Source organism: Anopheles gambiae, chromosome 2 (assembly GCF_943734735.2).
Source record: "Anopheles gambiae chromosome 2, idAnoGambNW_F1_1, whole genome shotgun sequence".
NCBI classification, from domain to species: Eukaryota; Metazoa; Arthropoda; class Insecta; order Diptera; family Culicidae; genus Anopheles; species Anopheles gambiae.
Genome location: NC_064601.1, coordinates 100,582,122 through 100,609,544, shown reverse-complemented (window position 1 = coordinate 100,609,544; position 27,423 = coordinate 100,582,122). Strand labels below are relative to the sequence as shown.

At 48.2% G+C, this 27,423-nt stretch overlaps 2 protein-coding genes across 3 annotated transcripts; both read left to right on the top strand.

Annotated features, from left to right (window-relative positions):
* The first annotated feature begins 855 nt into the window (after positions 1-855).
* On the top strand, positions 856-5,198 carry LOC1277039 (uncharacterized). The gene is made up of 2 exons (XM_316465.3): positions 856-4,263; positions 4,330-5,198. The coding sequence occupies exons 1-2, from the start codon at positions 1,056-1,058 to the stop codon at positions 4,485-4,487; spliced, it is 3,366 nt and encodes a 1,121-aa protein (XP_316465.3). The 5' UTR covers positions 856-1,055; the 3' UTR covers positions 4,488-5,198.
* Positions 5,199-7,169: 1,971 nt separating this feature from the next.
* LOC1277037 (probable multidrug resistance-associated protein lethal(2)03659) lies at positions 7,170-23,871 on the top strand. Of its 2 annotated transcripts, XM_061642983.1 has the most exons (8): positions 7,170-7,675; positions 17,178-17,515; positions 17,583-18,164; positions 19,325-21,080; positions 21,158-21,479; positions 21,571-22,619; positions 22,694-22,840; positions 22,909-23,871. In XM_061642983.1, the coding sequence occupies exons 2-8, from the start codon at positions 17,193-17,195 to the stop codon at positions 22,957-22,959; spliced, it is 4,230 nt and encodes a 1,409-aa protein (XP_061498967.1). In that variant the 5' UTR covers positions 7,170-7,675; positions 17,178-17,192; the 3' UTR covers positions 22,960-23,871. The 2 variants fall into 2 exon arrangements, with proteins under 2 accessions (XP_061498967.1, XP_061498966.1); XM_061642982.1 differs by having other exon boundaries at positions 22,694-23,871.
* The last annotated feature ends 3,552 nt before the right edge of the window (positions 23,872-27,423 follow it).

The window sequence follows — 27,423 nt, the reverse complement described above, 5'->3', positions numbered from 1 at the left end:
TGGCGTTTTTTAACTCATCAATATATCGCTGTCCTTTTCTTGCAATGTTTTTCGACAAATTTCATCTAATCATGGTTTATATACCCTTCTAACTTTCCGAGCAAAAATCTATAACAATGAGAATCAGCGAATATTAACACCAACGACTATTCCTTAAATTTCACTTGCTTTAGTTCTGATGTATCGCATTAGAGTTGAGTATTTAAACAATCGTATCGCCGTGCTAGTTCTGACGATGCACAACTTCAATGCGAAGCCAAACAACAGTACAGAGGGAAGGGGAAAGCTTTGAGGTATTCTCAAAGTGAGGAAAGCTCCACTGTGTGACTATCCCACCAACAAATTGCGCTACTAGATTTTATGCAATTTTTAAGTCACATCAGTCGTTTACCGTCTGCTAAAAGAAGTCTTTTTAGATTCATTTTAGGTTGAGCGCTGTTTAAAACCCGTTTAGGGTTCGTATAGTGGATTTGTGGCACTTGGGAAAGCATTTGACATGAGTTCGATTTCGATAATTTTCAAAATTTTCAACCTCAGAGGCCTGTTTAAAGCTTTGTTAAATGGAGACATAAATTCGAGGTTATGTTTTTTTGTATGATTTTTTTTTATAAAAAAGAATTTATTGCTTTCATAGCTACGTGAGAAAATATTATTTTTGTTGTTGTTGTGAACACTTATCTGAAATGTACACAACAAAAACATTATTTATTAAGAAAAAACAAATCCAAAATTTTAACGTCCGTTTTGAATAATCTGGTATAAAACCATCTCATGGAATTTCACACTGCAATTCAATATGGCGCCCAGCCGTCATGAGCCAACCTCGCCCATCACCAGCTGTCAAAAAACGACGCAGTGAAAAATAATCACCACACAACAAAGAAGTAGAAGAAACGGACGTGGTGTTTTTCATTTGCTGCGAGTGAACAAATTACTTTTTCCAATTTCTCGATTATTCCCTGTTGCAGGAGTGCCGTGAAAACGCACCGTTTCTGATGTGCAAAGCGAGCGGAACGGGAAAAACATAAAACCATCCCCCGACCCGCCCGTCCGCGATGGGTATCCGCAAGTGCATCGTACCGGAGTGCCCGTCGTCCTCGGCACGCCCGGAAGACCGTGGCGTTACGTACCACAAGATACCGTACCTGGACGAGATGAAGCGGCTCTGGATCGTGGCGTGCCACCTGCCGGACGATTACTTCGCCACGAAAGCGTCGAACGTGTGCAGCCGCCATTTCCGGCGGGCCGATTTCCAGGAGTTTAAGGGCAAGAAGTATGTGCTGAAGCTGGGCGTAGTGCCGACCGTGTTCCCCTGGACGGTTACGAAATCGCCCGGGGAAGCGGGTAGTAGCACCAAGAGCCCACAAAAGCCCGCAACAAAGGGTAAAGATGACGCAAAAGGCGCAAAGCCGGAAGAAACGGAGGAGGGCGATGTGCCGCACGAGGTCGGCGATATGGACGGGGATATTGTGGTGAAGGAGGACGCGAAGGTGACGGCACTGCTGAAGTCGGAACAGGCGCAAAAAGGAATGGCCACGCCGGACCGAAGCAAGCCGAAAGCGGCCGCCCCGTCGAAGCGCCCGAGCAGCAGCAAAAAGGCGACGAAAACCCCGGCCAAACAAGCCCGCCCTGCCGAACCGGTTGCATCATCCACGCCGGGCCGAAAGCAGACGCCGAAAAAGGGTGCCGGCGGGGAAGCGAAACCGGCGAGCACCGCGACCACGGCAAAGGAAGAACCGGTCGTTCCGGACGAGCCCGAAGCGGGCGGTGCGCCGGAAAAGCCGATCGACTTCACGCCCGGCAGCAAGATCGAGGCGCAAGATTTCAGCGGCACCTGGCACGCGGCCAAGGTGGTGGAGGTGGACACGGAGGAGCGCGAGGTGCTGGTGCAGTTCGACAAGACGGACAAGCTGAAGTCGACCACGCAGGAGGAGTGGATCCCGATGGACAGTGTGCGGCTGCGGCCGATCTCGAACGCGATCTACAGCGTGGGCGAGAAGGTGTTTGCCCGGTGGAGCGATTCGCGCAAGTTTAAGGCCACGATCAAGAGCGTGCTGGAGAACCAGATGTACGAGGTGGTGTTTGACGACGGGTTTGCTAAGATTTGCAAATCGACGCACATTAGCCGCATTAAGCGGTCCGAGGATGCGAAGGGCGATGGCCCGGAGCGGGAGGTGGTTGGCGCGGGAGGCGCGACGGATGTCGGTGCGACGGTTAAGACGGAACCGGTGGAGCATGGGGAAGGTAGCGAGGCGGCGGTGGAGTCACTGGTTTCGCTGAATCAGCTGCGCATACCGCAGGTGGTGAAGTTGAGCGAGCTGCCGGAAATACCGCAGAACGGGGAGTGGTGCTGCCACTGGATGAACGACTATCCGGTCGGGGAGTCGTCCGAGGTGGACCTGCCGGGCGGCCGGGTGTACACCGTGATCGTGCCCGACTGGCGCATGCCGGAGGGGTGGGTCAAGCACATCTTTCAGCGCATCACGACGTACGGCAAGATGGACATACTGCTGATCAGCCCCAGTGGGAAGGTGCTGCGCTCACGGCAGGAGGTGAAAGCGTACCTGGCCGAAATAGGCGAAGAGTACGACCCGAACCGGTACGACTTCGGGCTGCACGTGAAGCGGGCGAAGCAGCTCGGCTTCTGCCACTACACGCAGGAGTACCGCGATAGCTTCCTGCCGAAACCGGCCACCGAGCCGGTGCTGCTCAACACGGAGGTAAACATTGGCGCGGTGAAGGTGAAAATCATAGACAATTTGTTCCAGTGCCCCGAGGAGGATTGTTTGAAGACGTTCCGGAAGGAGAACCATCTGCAGATACACATCAAACACTACCACAAGGAGCTGGCGAAGGGGCTGGGCGACATTCCCAATATGCAGGATCTGGCTGCCTTAAGGACACCGATCGAGCTGCTGGAAACGCCGAAACCGGTTAGCCGCAAATCGCAGACGGCGGCAGCCGGCACAACGCCGAAAGCTTCCACCGCCCAGTCCGCACCGGTTAGGGAGGAAACGAGGGAAGAGGAGGAACTGCTACCGGCGGAAATGTGGGTAGAGAGTACGGTGGTAATGTCCGACGGCAAAGTGGAGGAAGCGCTAAAGCAGCCGCGGGAGATAAAGCAGGAAGCGGAGAAGGCGCCCGAATCGGAAGCGTCCCTAATGGCAATGGACACCGACGCGTCGCTCGCGGAGGAATCATCGGCGGACGCTAGCAGCACCGTGACCGCCTCCACCCCAGCCTCATCCAGCAAGTCGAAGGTCTCGAGCAAGGTTCCGAAAATTAAGCTTTTCTCGCAGAAGAAAGCAGCGGGCGAGGGAGGAAAAAAGGTGGTACGGCACGGGCTGGTTACGAAGAAGAAAGTGTCCGGCGGGTCGAAGAAATCCAAGCGCCCGAAACCATCGCGCCGCCCGGCAGCGAACCGATCCGCACCGGCCCTGTTGCGCCCGAACGACACCACGCTGGCGGGCTCGTTTGCGTACGGGAGCGGCGGGTTTCAGAACGAAACGATCGGGGGCATTTACGACGAGTCGATCAATGCCAGTGTGGCGGGGGCGAGCGGTGCCGCCGGTGGGCTGGTGGACGAGAACGGTGAGGTGATCAAAATAGTGCGTATGCGCAAGGAGGAAATCATCAACTGCCTGTGCAAGGTGACGGAGGAGGACGGGCTGATGGTGCAGTGCGAGATGTGTCTGTGCTGGCAGCACGCGTTCTGCCAGAACATCCGGCACAGCAGCGAGGTGCCGGACACGTACGTGTGCAGCATCTGCCGGTATCCGTACCGGGGGCGGGCGTCGAAGCGGTACGCGCACGACCAGGACTGGCTGTACGAGGGCAAGCTGCCGGTGGCGAAGTACCACGTGACCAACTCGCGGCACGCGCAGCGCTTCGACATACTGAAGAACTCGCACACGCTGACGGGCAATCTGCTCGAGCTGAAGCGCTTCATGCACAGCCTGCAGATGAAGATCAACATTGCGGAGAAGAAGGACCACCCGAAGATGTACCTGTGGTCGAAGAAGTGGGAAAAGAGCCCACCGCGTGGCGATGGCAGTAGCAGCAGCTCGGTGGGAGGTGGTGCTGATAAGCCACTGCAAGGGGATGGTGCGACGGCACAGCAACAGCAGCAGCAGTTGCCACAGATCCCGGTCCCGGAGGCACCGATCGATCCGGCCGAGTGTCAGACGATTCTGCTGGACCACATCCAGAAGCTGCAGAACGACGCGATGGGACGGCTGCAAGCGATCGAGGCGCAGATTATCGGTAAGCAAAGGATATTAAGGGAAAGGAAAAGACACATGTAAATAATGGTATTGATTTCGGTTGCAGGATTGGAAGCGTACGATGAAAAGGCGGACCTGCTGGAATCGCCCACCGCCAAGAACTACCCGAAAACGAAGCAAACCATCCACATGCTGCTGAACGATTTGCTGAAGATGAAGAAGATCGGAGAAATCCACTCGGATATGCACAGTCTCACGATGTAGCGAGGGCAGGGCAAACACTACCAAATGTTTGGCGTTAGGCGTTAAGTTTTATATAGGCCTAAGTTGAGCGGCTATACTGTAGCTTTATAGCTATAATTTGATTTCCGTTTTTCATTTGCGCGTACAGTTTGCTGTTTTTTTAACCACAATTGAAGTTCATTTTTCATGCTGTGTTTAACTCCTCCGGAAGCGATATGTAGAATATAATTTTAAGCATGTAAGCGATTAGAAGAATAGATTTTTTTGAGTTTAGCATTTAATTTTGGAAGATTTAATACACAGACATTTGAGTGTTATATGAGTAGTTTTAGCTTAGGGTTTGAAGATGCTTTTAGAATAGAATTTCTATTCACTTCTCTATTTTAAAGTGTAGGATTAATAATCCTTTTCGATTGGTGGTGCCAACAGTCGAACGAATAATTGTTGGGTAGAATTCTGTGCAAAATCGAATCACATGACGAGTGTCACTACTGACTCGCCATAGTAAACCAACAAAAAGAAAACATTTCGGTTTGGCAAATAGTTTATGGCCACGCATGGTAAATGTGTAAATATGTGAGACCATTTATAGAGTGCGGACATAAAAGACATGTACGCTATTGATGCATGAACATAAGGTACTAGGGAACCATGCTTAACCCCAGTAAATGATGCAGTGAGATAGAAGAGTGCTGCGTTGCTGTTAATAAAGGAACGAAGCTAAAGGAACAATGATCGTTTTTCCATTATTTAGATTGATGATATCACATTCGAAATTAGAGCAACGAAAGGCATATGATTATGGGAAACTGGGATTTGAATAGAGATAAGGCTACAAGCAGCATAAATTACTTATGATTTCGTGAACGTATTTGAGTTAAAGAAAGTTAGCCCGAATGGATCTTGGCTTACAAGGAACGTTTTTTGGAATTAATACAACGTATGAAATTCTGAAACGTACTATAACATCACACTTAAGTAGAAAATTTTTTTTTCCTTTTGGTCCAATAAAAGCTAAAAATTCATTCAAAATCAAATCGGGGAGCACGAAAACGTTTTCGGAATTATTCATCTGGTGCAAAAGCACATTTAATATTTGCGCCTGGTGTAACGTAGCCTTTAGCGGCGTTGCTACCGGCAAACTATGGGCAAGCAAATGTCCATAATACACTGTGGCCGGCAAAAACCGTTCCACATACAGTGCGTACCAAAATAAAGGCATCATCCATTCTTTAAAATTTCACGAAATAGGAACTATCTTTAGATTATCGTCATGATGTGTGTGCATACAGTAAAGAGCGATTTTATTATTATAAAATAGTAAATAAATTTAGGCGGTCCCTGAGATACACGGTTGATGGGGACCAAAAACAGTCGCAAAATACCGCGAATCTCAAATTTACGCGCAAGTCGAATCTCGTGATTTCTGACCAAAATATTACTTTTTTTCTTGTAAATTTGCAACTAGGGATGTAAATTATTATTTACAGGTGGATACAGGTAGAGGTAGATACACGGTACCTCTTATACGCGAATTCGGAGATACGCGGTTTTCTAAATTTGACAGTTCTTCGAGCAAATTGTACTGATTTATCAGATCAATCATCATATGCAAAATAATCTCCCTTCTTATAGAATGTTTTTTAAACCCTTTGAAATGGTTTTCAACATTCTGTTATACTAAGTCAGAATTATATCAAATAATTCATTAAGTGGCTAAAACCATCTCCTACTTGCAAAATTACACGAACATTAGTGATACTTACACTGGGAATTACGAGATTCGATCTACGCGGAAATTCGAGATACGCAGTATTTTGCCGCCGTTTTCGGTCCCTATTAACCACGTATCTCGGGGACCACCTGTATTTGATATGATTCTGACTGAATTTAACAGTTTTAAACCTTTTGAAATGGTTTTTAACATTCGATTAAAAAGGTACAATTTGCTCAAGCAACAAAAATCGGCGCACAAGGCCCATAGTAACGCTTTATGGCACGCGATTTTATCGGATGTCCTGTCAAAATTTTATGTGGGGTTTGACAGATAATGTCGGACGACGAGTCGCACGTACGACTTTATCTGTCAAATCCCAAATAAATTTCTTCCGATATAATTGCATCACATGAGCGTTGCCACGGCCTTTAGAGGTACCGTGTATCCCGGGGACTACCTGTACAGGTGTCCCCCGAGATACGACTGTATTTGGGGCCGAAAAAATGTCCCAAAGCAAGGCGTAAGTCGAAAAAGTCGTATGTCGAATATCTATGAATATAAAGTTTATAGCCGAAGTTGAAGAGTTTGAATTTATGATATCGTGTATATTATTTACAGTAATGTTCGATAATGTAATAATTATATTCCAAAAGCCGTACACAATATAGATATTCAAGATCGGGTTGTTTTGGAATCTTTGGAAATGTGTGTATAACGGTTATCAGCCCAGAAATTTAAAAAAAAATACATCAATTTCTTGTTAATGACAACTTTTAACTGTCAAAATCAAATTCGTCGTATCTGCGAATCGTCGTAACTCGAGGGGGTCGTAACTCGGGGCACGCCTGTACATTTACTCACCCCCAATATCTGTCACTTTAACGAGTGCCGCCAAAAAGTAGTTACGCACTGTATGTTTTACCATATTTTTTTCATAATAAAACTTCTTTCGTTGACGACTTCTAACGCACACAAACACACAGTGTTGGTTGTCCGGCGTGGTCGAATGGTGGTGTAAGGTGCTGCCGCAGACAAACGCGCGCGCTAGTCATTAGAAAAGTCGTAGCACCGCTCAGTTGCAAGCCGCACTTCGAGCCGTACACAGGTTTGCCGAGCGCTCCGGAAAAGAATGTAGTGAACGAAAAAAACAGTGCGCATCACACACAGAGGGCCGAGGGTTTTTGTACATCTATCCTACTATACGAGTGGCGGAGTGTGTAAGTGCGTGCGTGCGTGCGTGCCAGCGAGTGTGTGTCTCTTGTGTGCGTGCGTGCGCGTGTGTGTGTGCACTTACAAGTGATTCAGAGTTTTCGCGTATTGATTATCATCCGCCCATCAGCTGTGTTTTGTTGTGTGGAATTGTTTGGTGGAGTGGCGAAAGAGCGCACTCAGGTGAAGACGGATAGCAATCTCGCCCGCTTCCCGTACGTGCCGTTCGAACCGTGCCGGAAATAAAATCATCATTCGTCGTGGTTGTGATTAGATCGAAGAGGTGAGTTTTTTTTAAAGTGAGGTTAGAAAAGGAGTAAGAAAAGCGGAAAGGGCCCCCGAAAAGGCACGCGGCAGAACCGGTCAACGCGGTGCCAGTGTGTGCCGGACAAAGTGTGTCAAAAAGGGAAAAGGGAAGCGATCGTTCTAGAACTCGCTCTCTCTCTCTCTCCCTCTCTCTTTGGTGGATATGCTTGGCCATGATGTTTTGGATACATTTTTGTTTGCGATTTCTTTTCCGTCCGTAGCAGCAAGGGGTAACAATGGCAACGCAGTGTGTGTGTGTGTGTGTTTGTGTGTGCGTTAATTTGGATCCACCACCACCATTAGGCGTCTCTTCTCGCGAAATCAATTCGTATGGCGACCGCAAAGTGGCGTCGCCTTTAACCCGAAACCCGTATCCCTAACCTAACTTACCTGCTCTCCCCTCCCCGTGGGGTCATTGTCCGTCCTTTCTTCCCTGTGGCTTCGATTTCGTGGAAGAGCCAATCAAACAAACAAGGCTCGCGGCACTCATTAGTCAAATACAGGTAAAATCCAGTTGGAAATGGCACGCGGCTCTCGAAGGCGGAACTGATAGAGAAAAAGATTTGGGGGAAAAAAAAGGAACGAACAGCGCCTACTAGTAAACGATTGTCGGTGGCCGCAGAATGTAAACGTGGGAATATAAAGATAGATCGGTGTGTGTACGGTACGTGTTGTTGCGCGAGATTGAGGACACACAATGTATGGATGTGTGTGGCAGAGCGGGCGTGGTGTGTGCCGGGGGTGTGTTGTGTCGTTACGGCCAATGTAATTTGAGGGACGCGGGGTGGTGATGATGTATTTCGATCGCGCTCGCGTATTACATAAATACACCCACCACACAGCATACGACCCCCCCCCCCCCCCCCCCCCCGCGCAAAAAGGGGTTGAGGGAGCGAAGGGCCTTCCTTCCGTCTTCTCGGAACTCCACGGTACAGGTGAAAGTGTGACAAGTTGGATAAGTGTTTGTGCGGTTGCCGGTAAGGAACACACAGAGTTTTAGCCTACTCCGTTGAAGTTACCTTTTTTTTTCGCTCCCCTGCAACAACAAAGCGTGTTCGATCTGACAGCTTAGTGCGGGGGAATGATGATGATGATGATCGTCATCTTGTTCGGGAATCATCTGTGCGGTTGATGAACGGGGACTTCCGGCATGTTCGTGGTCGTTCTATGGCGCTGCTTTTTTTGTTTTGCTACATACACTTCACAGCAAGTGGCAAGTCATTGGAGAATTTGCTACGGCTTTATCTAAACGTGTATCTTCTTTCACGTTTGCCGGCCGGTCTCGCGTGTGTCGGTTCTAGCTCACGTAGGCGCGAATTTATAGTTTTTCACACACACAAACACAAACACACAACGATGGAATTATTTTAGATATGGTGTCTAATGGGCCCTTTTGGTGTTTGCTATTGGAGATTGTGGTTAAAAAGGTACAAAACAAACACCCCCGGCTTCACAGCGGGGCAGTAGACCACAGGAAGACAGCGGTGTCAAACTCGTACGATCGTACGGGGGTTTTGCATGATGTTTGAGATTTAGAGGAGTTATTGAGTTAGAGGAGTATCATCTGGTTATAAAGATGATCTATTGTTCTTTAATGCATAAGATTGACACATGATAACGCTGTCGAAAAAAAAAACGAATATTCCAACCGCCATTAAAGACATTAAAGACAAAGTTTGTCCAATAGTTTTGTTTGTAAAAAAATAAGTGTCTTAATTATAAACGACGATTTCATGGACTATACAATCAAAGTGTAACGTTCAAAAGTTATAAAATAAGTATCTATGTTTACATCACGAATAACAAAAAATAAAGACTTCAAGTAACAAAGCAAATGATGAAAATTCAGCAAAAGTGTACGATCTCTATCACAAGATCAACAACGCACTGCATCGAGGATCAACTCAAACGAGAAAAGAACACCTTCGGGTGTAATTCAAGCGTTTGACTGCCCTGCTTTGACCAATTAATCAATCTAACCATCCATTCAAGATATAATTAAAAGCAGGTAGATCTTCATTGTTGAAGTACTGAGGGCTACGCTCCTGTTGCTTCACCTACACAAGGCCACGTTCAAATCGTGCCTTTAACCCACAAAACGAACTCCTCCTCCAAAAGAACAAAACAAGCATCATTGCTGCGTGGTACGTTTCCACATGCTAAAACTTCCAAAGCCCGTGTGATCTTAACCTCCATTCGTGCCTTAGAAACTGTTGCCACAACGCTTACCTTCAAAGTCTGTCTGTCACTTCGAGCAAACACTAACGATGTTTACGAAGATGTTGGATGTGGAGGTAGGAGGGAGGCATCATCACCCGCCGTCGTCACGTGTGATTACGGCGTCGTTGTGTTTGGAACGAGTGCGAATCACTCGATGACGTCCGGCGGGGTTTTTTTTTGTTCGTTTCAATCGACGGAACGAACTTCCTTCCGTTTCGATACATCAGATTGAGCGAGGGGACGACAATACGATGACGTGGTATGCGGAAGCTACGGTGCGATTATGTCGTTCATCCGTTCGTTTTTTTTTCTCTCTATCGTTCTTTTCTGTCAATGATACTTCCTATTATGTGTGAGCGTGAAGATTTGCAGTAAATGATAAACTAACACTTCGGACAAATTCGGAAGACAATCGGTACGGAGATTGGGAACGCGAACTAGACCGTGAAGTAGTAGGTTCCTTTCTGCCGGATTTGCTGACCTCTGCGGTGACTTGCAATTAACCCACATTCGTTGTTGTTGTTGTCGTATCATTAAAGTGATAAAAGTATATAACCTCTATTAAGCTTTGAATAGCCTTTGGGTCTGAAATATAGACTATTGAACAGAAAGAGTCATAACAAATGATTGAATAATTTGAAGAAAAAAAGAGGAAATTTTTCGTTATGTTTATAGCAAAAGAGATGCACAAACAATTACTCAAGATCAAGTCCATCATGGGATTTGAAAAACACAGCATCTATCACAAGAAGATCAAAAGATCTTAGTCATTGCCAATACACTGTGACGCTGTTTTCTTCGATTATATAACTTCAATAAATGATAATGAATTTATTTGTCCATCAACCAGATTGATCCAGACGTCATCTCGAGATCCTCTTGAATATTGTCTTAAAATCCCTATTTTACCAACAATTTGAAACACGATACACAGTGCAATGTATCGCCACGTGCACAACCAAAGCAACCAACTACCCACTTGCCAGTAACCCCCTTGTAAACGCATTTTCGATCCCATTCTATGGCGGCCACTACTATCCCGTCAATCATTTATTATTCTTCTTGCTTCACATCGCGCTGGATGCGTTGAATGATTGGAGTTTAAATTGCCGCCCCCTTTCGACAAAATACAATAAACCCCGCAGAGCGGCGGGCGCACAGCGTTAGCCCGCAGCACCGCGCGCGCGGCCGTTTGCTCTCGTGCCACATTAATTGGTTCAACCACCGACAACAGATGCTGAAGATGCACACACGGCAATGCAATTCAATTCCTACTGCACAAGTGGGGAGCGATGCATATTTGCCCACTGTAGTTGCGTGTGTCATGGTAGATTGAGGTCGGATCTCTGGCGGCCGCGCCGGTCTACAACAGCCGGCTGTTTAACGATACGTTATCACACGGGTGTGGGGGGTTGGGTGTGGTATTTGCCAGTTCTTATAGTAGCGCCAACCTTTTTTTTGTACACGATTCCTGTTGACTGGCACGCTTCTCCCACGCCACGAGATAACGAGATTATTGCTTGCGTGTCGTTTTTATGATGATCATACGAGCTTTCCGGACGAGTTGGGAGGCGCTGGAATTACCTCTCCTGGTCGCCCTGTGTAGCTTAATTGTTTCGTGTCGCGAAGTCCCGATTGCTGCCACCGATATGTGTCTCGATATTCTAGAATGATCGTCTATCAGGCCAGGTTTATCAGGCTTATCAGCTGTGGTAGTCGTAAAGGCAATCGTTCGTAACAGCCAACAGCACAGCAGCAGGAACAGCAGCATTATTGGGGAGCAATTTTTTTGGCACAGATGATGCAAATTGGCCGCTCCTTTCTAGAGGAATAGTAGCGAGTTCTCTTCGCTTCCGAAATATCAGAAGAAAGAAGGCACCCTTTAAAACAATATGCTTGTCAGCAACATTCCGATCGGAGATAGTAGATAGTAGATAGTTTCTGGTGTTGCTGATGGTGACGAAATTCACCACGCTAGGACTTGCAATGTACGCAGTTCGCTACCTATAGTGTATAGTGAAATTTTGTTTGCTGTTATCAATAAACAACGGTACAGCATCATCGTCACCAATCAGGTGAGACGGGCCCTTCGTTTGAAGGGCACGTTGGCCGTTGTTTACGCCCCGCTATTATTGCAGTGCACTAAGGAAATGTCATTCAAATTTGTGCCCTACTGACTGATAAGAGCTTTACGCGATTCATTGAATAATAGTTGTTTTGATTTCGAGTTCGTTGGCTGCAAATAAACAAACAAGCAGCCTGAAACAATGCCCATTACGTAGTGGACTATCAGAAGATGCTGTAATGTGTCAGATACAAGTCTGTTTGGCCTGATTACAGGGCAACGCAACACAATATTGAGGGTGTACGTAATATTCCCAGGGTACAAAGGTTTTTGTTTAAGATAACACAATTTCCAGACGCTTCTCAAAGCCAAGCGGGCACATCAGGAGAAATTACGGCGAGGTCAAGTCTGAACCGTTTCTGGAACTGATCACATAATCCTATGCCGAACCTGTAATTGATTTTCAATCTATACCGGTCTTGTAACAGATCTTGCTTATCCCAATACCCAATACTTATCCAGGAAATAATCCTTAATCCATAACAGAGCTGGAACTGATTCTCAACCCATAAAAGTCCAAGAACATATTCTGATCCCAAATCCCGTAGTGGCATTGGAAATGCTCCTGAACTCATACCAATCCTGGAACCGATGCCGTATGGATATCGGTCATGGAACTGATTCTGATCCCATACCGATCCTCGGACTTATTCTGAACTTAAATTGATCCTGGAACATATCCCGGACCAATATCGGTCTTGGATCTTAAGCTTAATCCACACCGTTCCTGGAATTGATCTCAAAGTAATAAAGGCCTTAGAATTTGTCTTGAATCTACACCGGTCCTGGAAATGGCCCAGAAACCATATTGATATTGAAACCAATTCCGAGTTCAGCAATGTTCTGGGTCTTATTCTGAGCCGGTACCAGTCGTCGAACAGATATAGAATTCATTCCTGAAAGATATCCTAAAACCATACTGAATCAGGAACTGAGGGGGTAATCCACATCAGCATTAAAAATTCCAGCTCTGGAACCAATCCCGAACCTATATCAATCTTGGAACTGATCATATTCCCATAATGACTCTACAACTTACGAAGTACACTTATCGGTCTTGGAACTGATCTCCAACTTTCAGGTCCCAATGTTATTCCAATTCAATAACTGTATCAGGACCTGTCTCAAGCGAGCATCGAATCGCGAACCTATCCTGGTACAGGAATAAATACAGTTCCTATTCCGATCCAGTACCTACCTTTTTCCGCTACTGCTAAACGAACCATTCTTGACGGCAGTTGTTTCAAAAATTCTGAGTAGAAATCCAAGTAGCCAGGAAGTAACAAGTGCAATGCGCGTGAGTGGACGACGAGCAGATGGGTGGGTTGTTTTTTTTTAACGACAGGGAGTGGACCTTTAGATCCTTAACGTGGAATCGTACGAGGACGACGAGGAGAAAGTATAAAGTTACTACTTACTTAAATGAAACAACCATTCAACATCACCCTTAGAGTTTGGAGCAAGAAAAGAGCGGCAACTCACCGACAAAAGCGCGTGCCCAGAAGTTTGTTTAGTCATTAGGAATACGATCCATTGACAGCCGCGCTGCCGCGTTGCCAGAGAGTTATCAGTTTGCGGAAGTTGGTGCTCCATCGAGTGCAAACACTGAACGACACGCAAGAGCGCCTTATCAAAAGCGTCATGAGCGAAAAAAGAAAAGAAAAAAATCCCATTAATGAGCTATTTTGACCTTAGCACTTAGCAGTTTAGCGCTTCATTTGCGGCAAATTAAAAATTAATAACACCTCAAAATCCGGTTCTTGCTTCACGACAGCGCTGCCAAGGATGCTCCGGAAGTAGTCCTACTGTGTGTTCACACCGTCGTTCGTTATCAGTCATCGTCCATTTTTTTTTGGGTCGGTCCAAGCAAATGCGTGACTAAGAAGAATTCTATTTTTAATTCAAGTAATTAGTAACGCCTAACGCCCAGCACTGCACGGCCTACTTCGCATCGCAAGACTTGCATCACAGACAGTGAGAGAGGATTTGGGGGTCGGTTTTATGCATTAGGATAATGCGGGCGCCATTGTACAACAAGCAAATACCCAACACCCAACAAGATACTAGGAGGAGCATACAAGAAGATAAGCCAGATAATATATGTCTCCGACACCCGGTAGGGGGGGTAGTTTTGCTTTTTTTTTTGTTCTTAGCTTATTTTGTCTGCAAATGAAAACGACAGCGCTGCTCCAGGCCGGCCGGTTGGGTGTCATAAGCGAGATAATGAGATTTGCTTTGGCCACCACTGTAACACGGGGGCTGTAACCACCCGCAAACGGGGTGATAAACCTGTTGGTTGAATAGCTGGAGCGGCAGTGAATTTAGAGCCTGTCATCTAGTGCGTTTGAAGTATTGCGCTGTTTGCAAAAATAGCGTTTAATTGTCTTTATTCATACAATTCTATGTGCTCTAATAATAGTTTTTTTCCACGCAATGCTTCTTTTTGATGCGTTAAATCATCACCTGAGTGCGCAATCGCTCGCTGTGTTCGGTGCATCATTTTTCACTTATCTCCCCCACCTGCGTCTGCAACTATTTTATCGATTATTTTGCTTTTTAAAATACTTAAACACAGTCACTGCTCGATAAATCTATTTAAAGAACCAATACCAAAGCCCGCTTGCTGCTCCGGTTCTGCCGCTTCCGGCAATACGGGAAGGGAAGGATCGACTAATCGATTTAAAGTCGTGTCACGATAATAGCACAAAATATGCAGCAAAAGGGCGAAGGGCGATGGTGTGTGTGTGTGTGTGTGTGTGTGTCTTTGTGTAGTTCGAGCCGCCATTCAGGCATTGCTGGGGTCACATCAATCATCACAAGCTAATACAAGGTGGTGGGAGTCAGCGAAGCGCATTGGTAAACACTAACATTGTTGCCCCTCCGCCAAAATTGCCCAAAGAGTCCAAAACTTCTAACTACTACTATATAATACCACACCACCACTACTACTACGTAGCTTTAAAATTGATACCCGAGTGCATGAAACACTACACGTGCACTTCGGTGGCCTCTAACGATGACTGGGTGATTCGTCCTCTCCCCCAAAGATTCTGGTTCGTCAAATAAAGGTTCGAACTCAACGTACCAGGGGAAAGGGACGGAAAATAGCTGGATCAATGAAATGTGTACAAGGAATCACCCATACAGTACTACAGCTAGGAGGACCTTATCAGGGGGAAGACCCTTCCACGGTGGTTAGTGTTTAGTGGATTTCGATTGTTGGTGTCGCGCGGTGTCCACGATAAGCGGATTGGTACTGGTTCTGGATGCATTGGACGATCCTAAGACGAGCATTCTGAGAAGTGTAGCTTTACTGGAAGGAATTGTTCCGTGATTGCAGCTTATTACACGTCTGGAGTACACCTAGAGTTCAACGGATCTGATCTTAAAAGCGAAAGCGATGAATCACGCTGTAAAGTGTGCCGGCTTAAGGGTGTTTGTGGTGTCTTGCCGCCAGTTATAAGCCCCGAGACTTAATGCTCTCCGGAAGCACTTGTGAGTGAGTTCTTCATGTCTTTGAGAAGCAGCTCCGATTACCGCTTATCAAGCACGTCGTGGCCTACATTTGCTGTCGGATGGGCTGGCCGGCCGGTGCTTCCTGTACTTCAGAAACCTCAGGTTGAAATCTCAGCAGAGGTTTGCTCATTACGCCAAGAGCAGAAGACCTTTCTTGAAAAAAAGCCTTTGCAGACTGGGACAGGGTTACGTCAAACGGCAAGGATCGCTTGCGTGTAAGCCCATTCAGTTCTTCATTTTTAGTTTTAAAACATCGAGTACAAAAGTATTACGCGGCACGCACCCGTACACCGCCCGGTACGTGTCCAAACTTGAACGATGAAAACGAAACGAACGATCATGCACCAGACCGTGAACCGCCGGTTTTTCCAGTGCTCTAGAGACGGTTATGTCTATGTTACGCAGACATATACAGACTAAGCAAAAAAACGGAAGCAAAAACGCAAAGTTTCCGCACGAATAAGTAACACCAACGGTCGGCAGGAGGTCGGCCGGTAGTAGTACGTGTCCAGCTCGTTGGCTGGGGGGAAACCTTCACCTTAATTTTGACCTTCACCGACAGAGAGGCCGGCATAACGACGATGTCTGCAGGCCGTCGCCGGGGATGGATGGACATAAATTGTGTTTACTTTCGCATTTTTGCTATCGTTACGAGTAATTACACCATCTTTATGCGGACAATATGACGTCTTTTTTGGTATATTTGGATTTTCACTCTAAGAGGATTTGAACCAGTGGTGTGCTCTCTGGAGCGCATCCATCACTCCGATCCGACTCCGGCTATTTGTTAGTCTGATTCTGACTTCGGCAAAATCGGAACCACTAGTTCCGCCCGGAGTCCGAGTCATCCGGAGTCAGCCGGAGTCAGCCGGAGTTGTCAAGAGCCGTCTTGAGCCGTCTGAAGTCGCCTGGAGTCGTCTGGAGTCGGAGACGTTCGAAGACAGCTCCGGACGACTCTGGACAACTCCGGCCGACTCTGGCTGACTCCGGTTGACTCTGGATGACTTCGGGCGATTCTGAACGACTCCGAATTACTCTATGACTCTATGACCCCGGACGAGTGCAAATGGCTCCGGAAAATATTAGGCCTACCTAGTTTACGGAGTCGGTTCTGAAATTGGACGAAAAATCTACTCCAGGTTTTATGCCAGCTTTTTAACCTTCTCTAATTTGAACGTACGATCACGATCACGATCGCTATGGTACGATCGCAGTCTGGAAGACGTTTGTCACCCGTGAACGCAAACGAACGGCAGCTTCAATCTTGTTTCTTCCTGTTTAATGATTCACCCGTGATAACCTCTCTGTGTATGCCTCACCGGACTTACCGACTACTTCACTTTGTCGTATCAAAGTGCCTACACCATATGGTGCAATCGTTATGTTTTATTTTCGTTTTAACAAGAAAGAATGAATGCATCTCTTATCATGTGCGTGCTCTAGGTCGAATGGTTTGTTGATGTGTTGTGCATGTCCCGCACAATCGTTCGTGTTTTTCTTTTTTCTATACAACGCTATCAAACAAGCCCTGTTGTCTGATGCACTCTCCCGGGGTGCCCATCTGGCCCTACAACGAAATAGTAAACGTTCTTTTTCCTTCGCCCTCCCATCTTATCAGCTCACAGCGAGCGCCATGGAGGCACAGAAGCGCAAGGAGCGCGAACCGTGCCCACGGCAGAAGGCCAACTTTCTGTCGTACATCATCTTCGGCTGGACGATACCGATCTTCTTCAAGGGCTACAAGAAGGAGCTAAACACGGACGATCTGTACCAGCCGCTGCGCGAGCACAAATCCGACGGGCTCGGCGATCGGCTGTGCGAGGCGTGGGAAAATGAGCAGAAGCAGGCGCGCATGAAGAACCGGAAGCCGAAGCTGCTGCGGGCCGGTTTTCGCGTGTTTGGCTGGGAAATAGCGCTGCTCGGGCTGGTGCTGCTGACGCTGGAAATGCTCTTCAAGTGAGTAGTGGTTGGTCAATGTGGATATTTAAGGTGTGGAAATGCTAACCCTGTTCTTCCTTTGTAGAGTATCGCAACCGTTTTTCCTTGGCAAGTTGGTCGCTTACTATTCCCGCCAGCAGGGTGACATTACGGAAGCGTACCTGTATGCCGGTGCGGTCGTCCTCTGCAGTGCCATCAACGTCCTGTTCATCCATCCGTACATGCTGTCCCAGCTGCATCTCGGCATGAAGCTGCGCGTGGCCGCCTGCAGCATGATCTACCGCAAGTCGCTTCGGCTGAGCAAAACGGCACTGGGCGACACGACCGCCGGACAGGTGGTGAATCTCCTATCGAACGACGTGGGTCGACTGGATCTTGCCGTGCTGTTTGTGCACTACCTTTGGATCGGGCCGCTCGAAACGCTCGTTGTAACGTACCTGATGTACCGCGAGATTGGCTATTCCGCCATCTACGGTGTACTGTTTTTGTTACTGTTTATCCCACTGCAAGCGTACCTGGGCAAGAAGACGTCGGAGTTGCGCCTGCGCACAGCGCTGCGTACGGACGAGCGAGTACGGCTGATGAACGAGATCATTCAGGGCATTCAGGTGATTAAGATGTATACATGGGAGCGTCCGTTCGCTGCGCTGGTCGCGATGGCAAGAAAGTAAGTACGCGAAGAACTTGGACGGGAGAGAAGAAGCTTGAAATTATAGTGATAGGTTTAGTTGGCAAAAACCGAAGTCGACTCCAATCCGATTCCGATAATTTCGGAATCGACTCCGGAAGGTAGGTCCGTCCAGCATTATCTGGGGTCGTTCGGAATCGTCTGGAGCTGTCAAGAATTGCTCGGATTTTGGACGTCTCTGGACGATTCCGGACGACTCTGGACGACTCTGGACGACTCCAGACGACTCTAGACAACTCCAGGCGACTCCAGGCGACTCCAGACGGCTCTAGACGACTCCGGACGACTCCGGACGACTCCGGATGACTTCGGGCGACTCGGGACGACTCCGGACGACTCCGGACGACTTCGGACGACACCGGACGACTTCGGACGACTTCGGACGACTTCAGACGATTCTGACCCGGACTACTATTCTCGACGACTTCGAATCCGGGTGGAACTAGGTGGAGCTCCAGTCTGCTCCGGACGACTTCGGACGACTTCGGACGACTTTGGAAGACTCCGGATGACTCTTGATGATTCTGGACGACTCCCAATGAGTTCGGATGATTCTGGGCGACTCCAGACAACTTCAGACGACTTCAGACGACTGCAGACAACTCTGACTCTGATTACTATTCTCGATGACTCCGAATCCGGGTGGAACTAGGCGAAGCTCCGGTCGACTCTGGACGACTCCCAATGAGTTCGGATGATTCCGGACCACTCCGGATGACTCCGAACGACTCCGACTACTCCAACACCTGACGACTATGACTCCCGACGACTCCGACTCCGGCCTGGAGTCGTCCGGAGTTGTCCCGAGTCGATCGGAGATGACCGGTGTTCCGCCTAGTTCCATCCGGATTCGGAGTTGTCGAGAATAGTAGTCGTCCGGGTCAAAGTCGTCTTCAGTCGGAGTCGTGCGGAGTTGTTCGGAGTCGCTCGGAGTCGGAGTCATCCGGAGACGACTCCGACTCTGAGTGAATCCGGACGACTGCGGGCGATTCTGGACGGCTCCAGACGATTTCGAACGGCTCCAGAGTAAGTTCCGATATTATCGGAATCGGATCAGAGTCGGCTTCGTATTTTGCCTTCTTTACCCATCACTACATCACTATTTTGAACTTAATAAATTCTCCTTTTTCCCTTTCCAGGAAGGAAATCAAAGTGATTCGCTACGTTTCGTACATCCGCGGTATACTGCTGTCCTTCATCATGTTCACGACGCGCGTGTCCATCTTTCTCAGCCTGGTAGCGTACGCGCTGGCCGGCCAGGTGGTGACGGCGGAGAAAGCATTCGCCATTACCGCGTACTACAACATCCTCCGCACGACGATGACGATTTTCTTCCCGCAAGGCATTGGCCAGTTTGCGGAAGCACTCGTGTCCGTCCGGCGCATCCAGAAGTTTATGCAGTACGATGAAATCGAAAGTGCGGAAGGTGTTTCCATGGTTGGTGGAGATGGAAAGGACGCATCTTCCTCCTCGTCGTCCGATCTGCAGGAGAAAAAACCGGACGCTGATCCGCTGGCCCTCCCGAACAGCAAGTTCATTCGCCACTCGGAATCGGACGGGCTGAAGGAACCGGCAGCAGTGAACAATCACCACCACCAGCAGCAGCATCATCTATCCGATGCGGGCGTTATCGTGGAGAAGGCGGTCGCCCGGTGGGATGCGAAAGCGACCGAGCTTACGCTGGACGGGGTCGATCTGCACGTACAGCCAGGGACGCTCGTAGCCGTCATTGGACCGGTCGGTGCCGGCAAGTCTAGCCTGATCCACGCCATCCTAGGCGAGCTGCCGCTCGAGTCCGGCAGCATCAAGGTGAACGGGAACGTTTCGTACGCCTCCCAGGAACCGTGGCTGTTCTCCGGCACTGTTCGCCAGAACATCCTCTTCGGCCTGCCGATGGATCGCGAGCGCTACAAGCAGGTGGTGAAAACGTGCGCCCTCGAGCGCGATTTCCACCTGTTTGCGGACGGCGACAAAACGATCGTCGGCGAGCGCGGTGTATCGCTGTCCGGCGGGCAGAAGGCACGCATCAGCCTGGCCCGGGCGGTGTACCGGCGGGCGGAGGTGTACCTGCTCGACGATCCACTCAGCGCAGTTGATTCGCACGTTGGCCGGCACCTGTTTGACCACTGCATGCGCGACTACCTGCGGGGCAAGATCGTGATACTGGTGACGCACCAGCTGCAGTACCTGCAGAACGCCGACCAGATCGTCGTGATGATGCACGGCCGGGTGGAGGCGGTCGGGACGTACGATAAGCTGCGCGAAAGTGGGCAGGACTTTGCCCAGCTGCTGGCGGCCCCGTCCGGCCGGGAGGACGACAGCACCGACACGGAGTCGATCAAGCGGTCCGGCAGCCTGTACAAGCGGCAGAACAGCGAATCGAGCATGGACTCGGCCGTGGCGGACGGCGAGGGCCCGGAGGCGAAAGCGATCGAGGAGCGGCAGAAGGAGGGCTCGATCGGGTACGACGTGTACCGGGCGTACTTTAGGGCGAGCGGTGGCAACCTGGTGGTGGTGCTGATACTGTTCATGTTTCTGCTGTCGCAGCTGAGCGCATCCGGGGGCGACTACTTCCTGACGTACTGGGTGAACAAGGCGGAAGAGAAAGCGCCGGCCGCTACCGGCGGGGACGGAGGAGCCGCGGGAGCAATGTTTAGTGCGCTGGCCAACGCGTCGGCAGAAGAGTTCAACGAAACTACCACGTTTGAGCCACCGGCAGTAACCACGGCCGTTACGACGGGCGCGGGCGGCATCGGTGTGTTCTTTACCGCCATCCGGCAGATGTTTGCGTCGGGCGATGAGGAGGAGGACCGGTACATTGACATCTACATCTTTACGGCGCTAACGGTGGCGACGGTTGTGATAACGCTCACGCGCAGCATGTTCTTCTTCAGGGTGAGTGAATGAGTTCTAGCCAAAAAAATCATTCCCCTTTTCTATTTTCTAATTTAATTGATATTGCTTCTTTGCAGACGGCAATGAAAGCTTCGCGTAAGCTGCACGACGCCATGTTTAATGGCATCACGCGCGCCTCGATGTACTTCTTCAACACGAATCCGTCCGGGCGCATTCTGAACCGCTTCTCGAAGGACATGGGCCAGATCGACGAGTACCTGCCGAGCGTAACGGTGGACGTGATACAGATCTTCCTGTCGCTGATCGGTATCGTGGTGGTGGTGGCGATCGTCAACCCGTACAACCTGATCCCGACGGTCGTGATCGGTATCATCTTCTACTTTATGCGTGCCTTTTATCTGCTCACTTCACGCAACATTAAGCGCGTCGAAGCAATTAGTATGTATTTGTTGGTTTTTGTTTAATTATTTAAAATATAAATCGTAAAAATGCTCTAATCGTTAAAATGCTCTGCCTTTTATCTTTACAGCACGATCACCGATCTACTCCCATCTGTCGGCGTCCCTGTCCGGCCTTTCCACCATCCGCGCCTTTGGCGCAGAAAAGGTGCTCGTGCACGAGTTCGACTCCCACCAGGACCTGCACAGCTCCGCCTTCTACCTCTTCATCTCGACGTCGCGCGCGTTCGGCTTCTACCTGGACGTGTTCTGCGTGATCTACATCGCGATCGTCACGCTAACGTTCTTCATACGCGGCGACAGCGGCGGCAACGTGGGCCTGGCCATCACGCAAGCACTCGGCATGACCGGCATGGTACAGTGGGGAATGCGCCAATCAGCGGAGCTCGAAAACACGATGACATCGGTGGAGCGGGTGGTCGAGTACGATAACGTCGATCCGGAACCGGCCCTGGAGGCACCGGCCGACAAGAAACCACCGAAAGAGTGGCCCCAGGAGGGCCGGATTCGCTTCGAGAAGGTGACGCTCCGGTACAGCCCCGACGCGGACAGCGATTTGGTGCTGCGCGATTTGCAGTTCGAGATTGAGCCGCGCGAAAAGATTGGCATCGTGGGACGGACGGGTGCGGGCAAATCGTCCCTTATTAATGCGCTCTTCCGGCTGTCCTACAACGGTGGTTCGATTCTGATCGACACGCGCGATACGAGCCAGATGGGGCTGCACGATTTGCGGGCGAAGCTGTCGATCATCCCGCAGGAGCCGGTCCTGTTCTCGGGCACGCTGCGCTACAATCTCGACCCGTTCGACGAGTACCCGGACGAGAAGCTGTGGCGTGCGCTGAAGGAGGTGAAGCTGGAGGACGCGGTGAACGAGCTGCCGTCCGGGCTGTCGTCGAAGATTAACGAGGGCGGAAGTAACTTCAGTGTAGGCCAGCGGCAGCTCGTCTGCCTTGCCCGGGCGATACTGCGCGAGAACAAGATACTGGTGATGGACGAGGCGACGGCAAACGTCGACCCGCAGACGGACAAGCTGATCCAGCAGACGATACGGGAGAAATTCAACGACTGTACAGTATTGACGATTGCGCACCGTTTGAACACCGTTATGGATTCGGACAAGGTAGGTGCTTTGGTGTGGTTGAAGATGTTTGCAGTTTTTTAAATAATATTTTACTTGTTTGGGGACATTTGTAGGTGCTTGTAATGGACGCAGGTCGTTGCGTTGAGTTCGGCACGCCGTACGAGCTGTTAACCACCGAAGGAGGACCCAAAGTGTTCTACGGCATGGTGAAGCAGACGGGCAAGAGCACCTTCAACACGCTGCTTAAGATCGCCGAGGAGGTAAGGATGATAGATGCTTTGTATGTTGAATTGCAATTAATTTTTCCTTTTTTCAATCTCTTTTACAGTCTCACAATCAGAAACTGAAACCGATAAAGGAGGCTGAAGCAACAGAATAGATTACACAGCAGCAGCAGTACCAGTATAGTTTGTAAGCATTTTGTACAAGTTCCCATCGTGAAAATCTCTTGCACTTCCCGAAAGTATCTGCAACAGACAAAGGAGGATTATGATGATAAGGACGGTTGCATTAACATAGTAATGAATTAAGGAGCGGCAGACAGTGCGCGCGCGCTCGCGCCAAAACGTTACTACACGTGCTGCGTTTAATACCTCGTGCTTAAAAAGTGGCCTTTACTTAAAGTAATAAGTAATCATTTCGAACAAATTCTATTCTGTCCTTAGTGTGGTAGTTACCGGTGTAAGAAGCGGCACACGTCCTCTCAAAGCGGTAGGGTTGTGCACAATGCGGCAATTTATGTTTTGAGTGTGTGTGTGTGTGTGTATCTGTGTAAGTTAAGCAATATCCGTTGTGCATTGTACTTGTTTTTTTTAGAGCTACAGTAAGAGAAATATAGTAATGGTGTGGCATGGTAGGATGGTCGATACGGAAAGAGTCATCCCTTAGGGAGAGCTTTTTCTCGGCCCTTGTTCTTAAAAAAATGTTGAATTGAAAGTAGAAGAGAGGTATGCTTGTATTTGAGTGTGGTGCGTAGAAAACGGCATTGGTACTAGAATGGTGGTTATATACACACTTACTATACGCTACAGTGTGTAGGTTTTGTTTCCGGTGCCTTAAAAAAAACCATACAAACACAGCTCTTTAGAATTAGCGTCTAAGTTATATGAGGGAAAAAGAAACGCCCGAGGGGAGAGAGTACAGCAGAGAAGAAAGCCAACACACAAACATGTTCCTCGGAGGACGGAAATAAATCATATTTACATCGCCGGGGTCTCCCGGTGGCAAAACCGCTGCTGCTGGTTTGTTGCCATTTGGTGGGGCGGCGATGAATTGATGAATGGTAGCAGTACACGGTTCTTGCGTTCTCGATACTCGATTCTTTAATGCATAAACAATCCGAAAAGCGGTATAGAATGGAATGTTAATTGAGCGTGAGCGTGTGTAATGATTGCCGATGTGTATTTGCGAGAGGTAAAATGCGGTTTTAATATTGTTTAATGCCGTTGCGGCCTCCATTCGACTGTTGCTGCACGGTAAACTGGAATAAGATTAATGTAGGCATATTTTAAATTAGATGTAGTACATTCTGGGTTGCTTTTACACCTCGTTTTCGTAGGACAAGGAAAGCAAAATAGCACACGATCTGTATTTGAACATCTTCGAACAGATCAGTGACCGGTCTAGTGTTGGGTTTCATGAATCTTTCGTTGCGATTAATTCATAAGAATCTTCAGTGATGAGTGATTCGAATCTCAAAAGATTCGTGAATCTCTAAAGAGTCACAAATCTTCAAAGATTCATGAATCTTTCGAAATTCGTGAATCTTTCCAACCGAAATTTAGATTCATTGAATCATTCCAAAGATTCATTCAGATTCAGATTCATTTATTGATTCTTGAATCAGATTTACTCAACCTTAGACCGATCACAAGGGCTCTAATGCTTCAAGGATAAGAAAAAACGTTAAAAAAGTAGCAAACAAAACAAATTCTACTCTACGGGCACTCCGGTTATGCAATCTAGGCACTAATACTGGGACTCAAAAATAGATATCGACCTTATCCGACGTATTGGGGATCCCATGGTTTTCGATGCGTCATCAAACTTCCTGCTTGTAGTGACTAATTTTTTAAAAATTGCGTCGAAATCATTAACCTACCACACAAACAGCTCTCGTTATGCTGAGAACCATTAAGTACGACGCCATTAATGTTGCTAAAAACGCTTACACCTGTCCTTGAAGGATCGTGTCCTCGATGCTGCCTTCTGCCGCAGTTGGATGACGCAAAAAGGGTTCACCGTGGCGTCAACCAGTAGAACCCGGCAATTTACGCACCCGGCCAGCATGGGCCTTTGTACTCTAACGAGACAATTTAATCGTACATTGACTTGTTCTCACGTTACTCGATATATCCTTGAGCGCGAAGCTAAGAGGCATCTGCATGCCCGCTTCCTGTTTGAGAGGGTGCGCGCACACGGCTATATAAATCACATCTAAATGATAGCTCCCAAAATCAAATGGTAGCCCAAAACAAAACAAAAAAATCAGGAACTGCCGGGCTGCAATTCGTAATTGATTAACGATCGAGCGGAAGTACAAACGCGCGCGCGCACCTTCTTTGCCAATTTCTGTTAGAAACGACACGATATGTCTCTGTGTACGGATTGATTTGTTTAACTGACCCACCACCCGAAGTGGTGCCACGGAATGCTGCGCTATGCAAAAAATAACAACAAACACACAAACACGACCTTAAACGACGCAGCTTCTCTTTCCCCTTGCGGGTTCGACTTCCAAGGGTAGAGAGGTGTGAACGCGTTTTTATGACCCCGTTTGTTGGTCAACCCGTTATGCTGTACCGAAGTGGAGTTGGAAGCACTGTCAATGGGGAGGGGATTGATTTCGGTGTGCAACTACCCCACTGTAGGTCTCGTTATGGTAGCAACCGGAAAGAGAGAGAGAGAGAGGGGATGCGGAATGATCAAGTAGATGTTTGTTGAGGTAGATACAACTACACACGGGGGCATGTGTGAGAAGATAATTAGGCATAGATTGAAGAGGGAGGGGGGGGGGGGGGAGACAAGAATGGAAGGGTGAAACAAAAGTCGTTGCTTGCGGAACACACGATCCCTCAGCATTGCGGCATCGTTGCGGTACGAACGCAAACGAAGCTCTAGTCTGTACAGGGGAATAACAAATCGAACAAGATTCCAATACGATCTTCGATAAGCGCTTGTCGAGCGGCGTGTGTTGTTCTTGTTGATTGGGAAATTATTAGCGTTTTGCGTGAATTAATTACACCGTACGGGTACAGTAACCAGCTGTCCACATACCTGGGTCATAATAGCAACCCAACCCAAAGAGAGCCCCGACGCTTGACGTGTTGTAACAAACAAAGTTGCCATTTCATTTCGCTTTCTTTTCATTATCACACCCAAACCTGTTGGGTGTGTGTGTGTGTGTTAATGGTGATGAAGGCAAGCGTGCTTTTTTAGGGTTTTATGGATGTATTATTGTTTGATGTGCCGTTTGAGATATGGTAAAGGAAGGATTTAATGACGTCACTACGCTGTTTAACGCTTTTCAATCTCAAGGACCTGGACGGGACACACCCATCCCATCAAGCCGAGATAAGCAGTAGAGAATGACTGAAGAAACGTCCGACAAAGAATAACGAGTCACTGCCACGCACCCTGATGGACATAATTGCTGTGTAATTACAAGCATATTTGCTTGCGGCTGCGGTTATAAAGTTATGCTGCTGCTTATTGCGCTTCGCCATCAAAAGTGAACGCTTTTGCTACGTTCAATCATGCCGTTTTTCCCCTTTTTTATTTTTACTGCAAACTGCAAACAACAAAGAAATCACAATTTTGTGTCATTTTTTGTTTGTTTGCACCAAGCTTCCGTGTTTTTCTGTGTGGGGTCGTTGATCAAGACAAGATCGCTTCCTATATTTACCGATCAACTAGGTGCTCCTCGTGTGAGCGTCTTTCCAGTGCCAACGCAGTTCGGTCAACTGTCCAGCATGATGATGGTGGTGAGTCACACGAAGATGCACAAATGATGAGCTCAAAATTTCACAGCCTAATCTCAAAATTTCCCACCATTTCCTATGATCTTCCTCCTCGTCAAACGATCGCCCGGGACGATGGTGTTGCTGCTGCTAGTTTTGGGAAGTTCACAGCCCGTAGGAAATAACCAGCCCCCAGAACCGGTCCAACTTGTTGATGGGGGTACACATCGGCACCGGCAAACGGCTTCAAACGGATTAAGTTCGATGTCGCTCGGGCATGGCTAGTGACGGGGAAGTACGCATTTTTCTGCTCTCATTTCAATGTCGCGAGGTAAGGTTCGTTTGGGTAAGGGTAGAGGAGAGGGGTTCATTAAAAGGGATGAAGTGCAGGGCATTGATAAGAATGTGACAAGCGGAAAACTTGTTGCACTTTGTGTTGGGTTGGGTTTATTTCTGGGCTTACCGGGCCCCTACAAGCCGGAATTACTTTATTATGTGTTAAGTTAAAGGCTAAAAACGTAAAGACATTTAATTGACATGTCAGTACAGCGAGACGCTTTATGATGAGCGAGTAACATTTCTGAATGCTCCAGAGTAACTTCTCGACAAGCGCAAGAGAGGCCTAACCCATATAAATACATTTTAATCGTAGTAATTAACATAAGATCTTATCATAAATTGCTTAATTGAAATGATCTCTCTTTCTCTCTCTAACACATAAAACATTACCGCTCGCTGGTTGTTTAATGTAAAGCTTTTGCTATGCTAGGGATCGCTCTACACTAGTGATGGGTAAATTCAACAAAAATCCGGAATCGCTTCCGAATGACTCCGCCAAAATTGGAAGCGGTTCCGGAAGGTAGGTGCAAAACTCCGACCTCGGA

Bases quoted from the DNA above. Each gene is read 5' to 3' on its own strand.
- LOC1277039 (XM_316465.3), top strand. From the start codon at position 1,056: ATGGGTATCCGCAAGTGCATCGTACCGGAGTGCCCGTCGTCCTCGGCA. The intron at 4,264-4,329 runs GTAAGCAAAGGA...TTTCGGTTGCAG, and splicing joins GATCGAGGCGCAGATTATCG to GATTGGAAGCGTACGATGAA.
- LOC1277037 (XM_061642982.1), top strand. From the start codon at position 17,193: ATGGAGGCACAGAAGCGCAAGGAGCGCGAACCGTGCCCACGGCAGAAG. The intron at 18,165-19,324 runs GTAAGTACGCGA...TTCCCTTTCCAG, and splicing joins CTGGTCGCGATGGCAAGAAA to GAAGGAAATCAAAGTGATTC. The intron at 21,081-21,157 runs GTGAGTGAATGA...GCTTCTTTGCAG, and splicing joins GCAGCATGTTCTTCTTCAGG to ACGGCAATGAAAGCTTCGCG.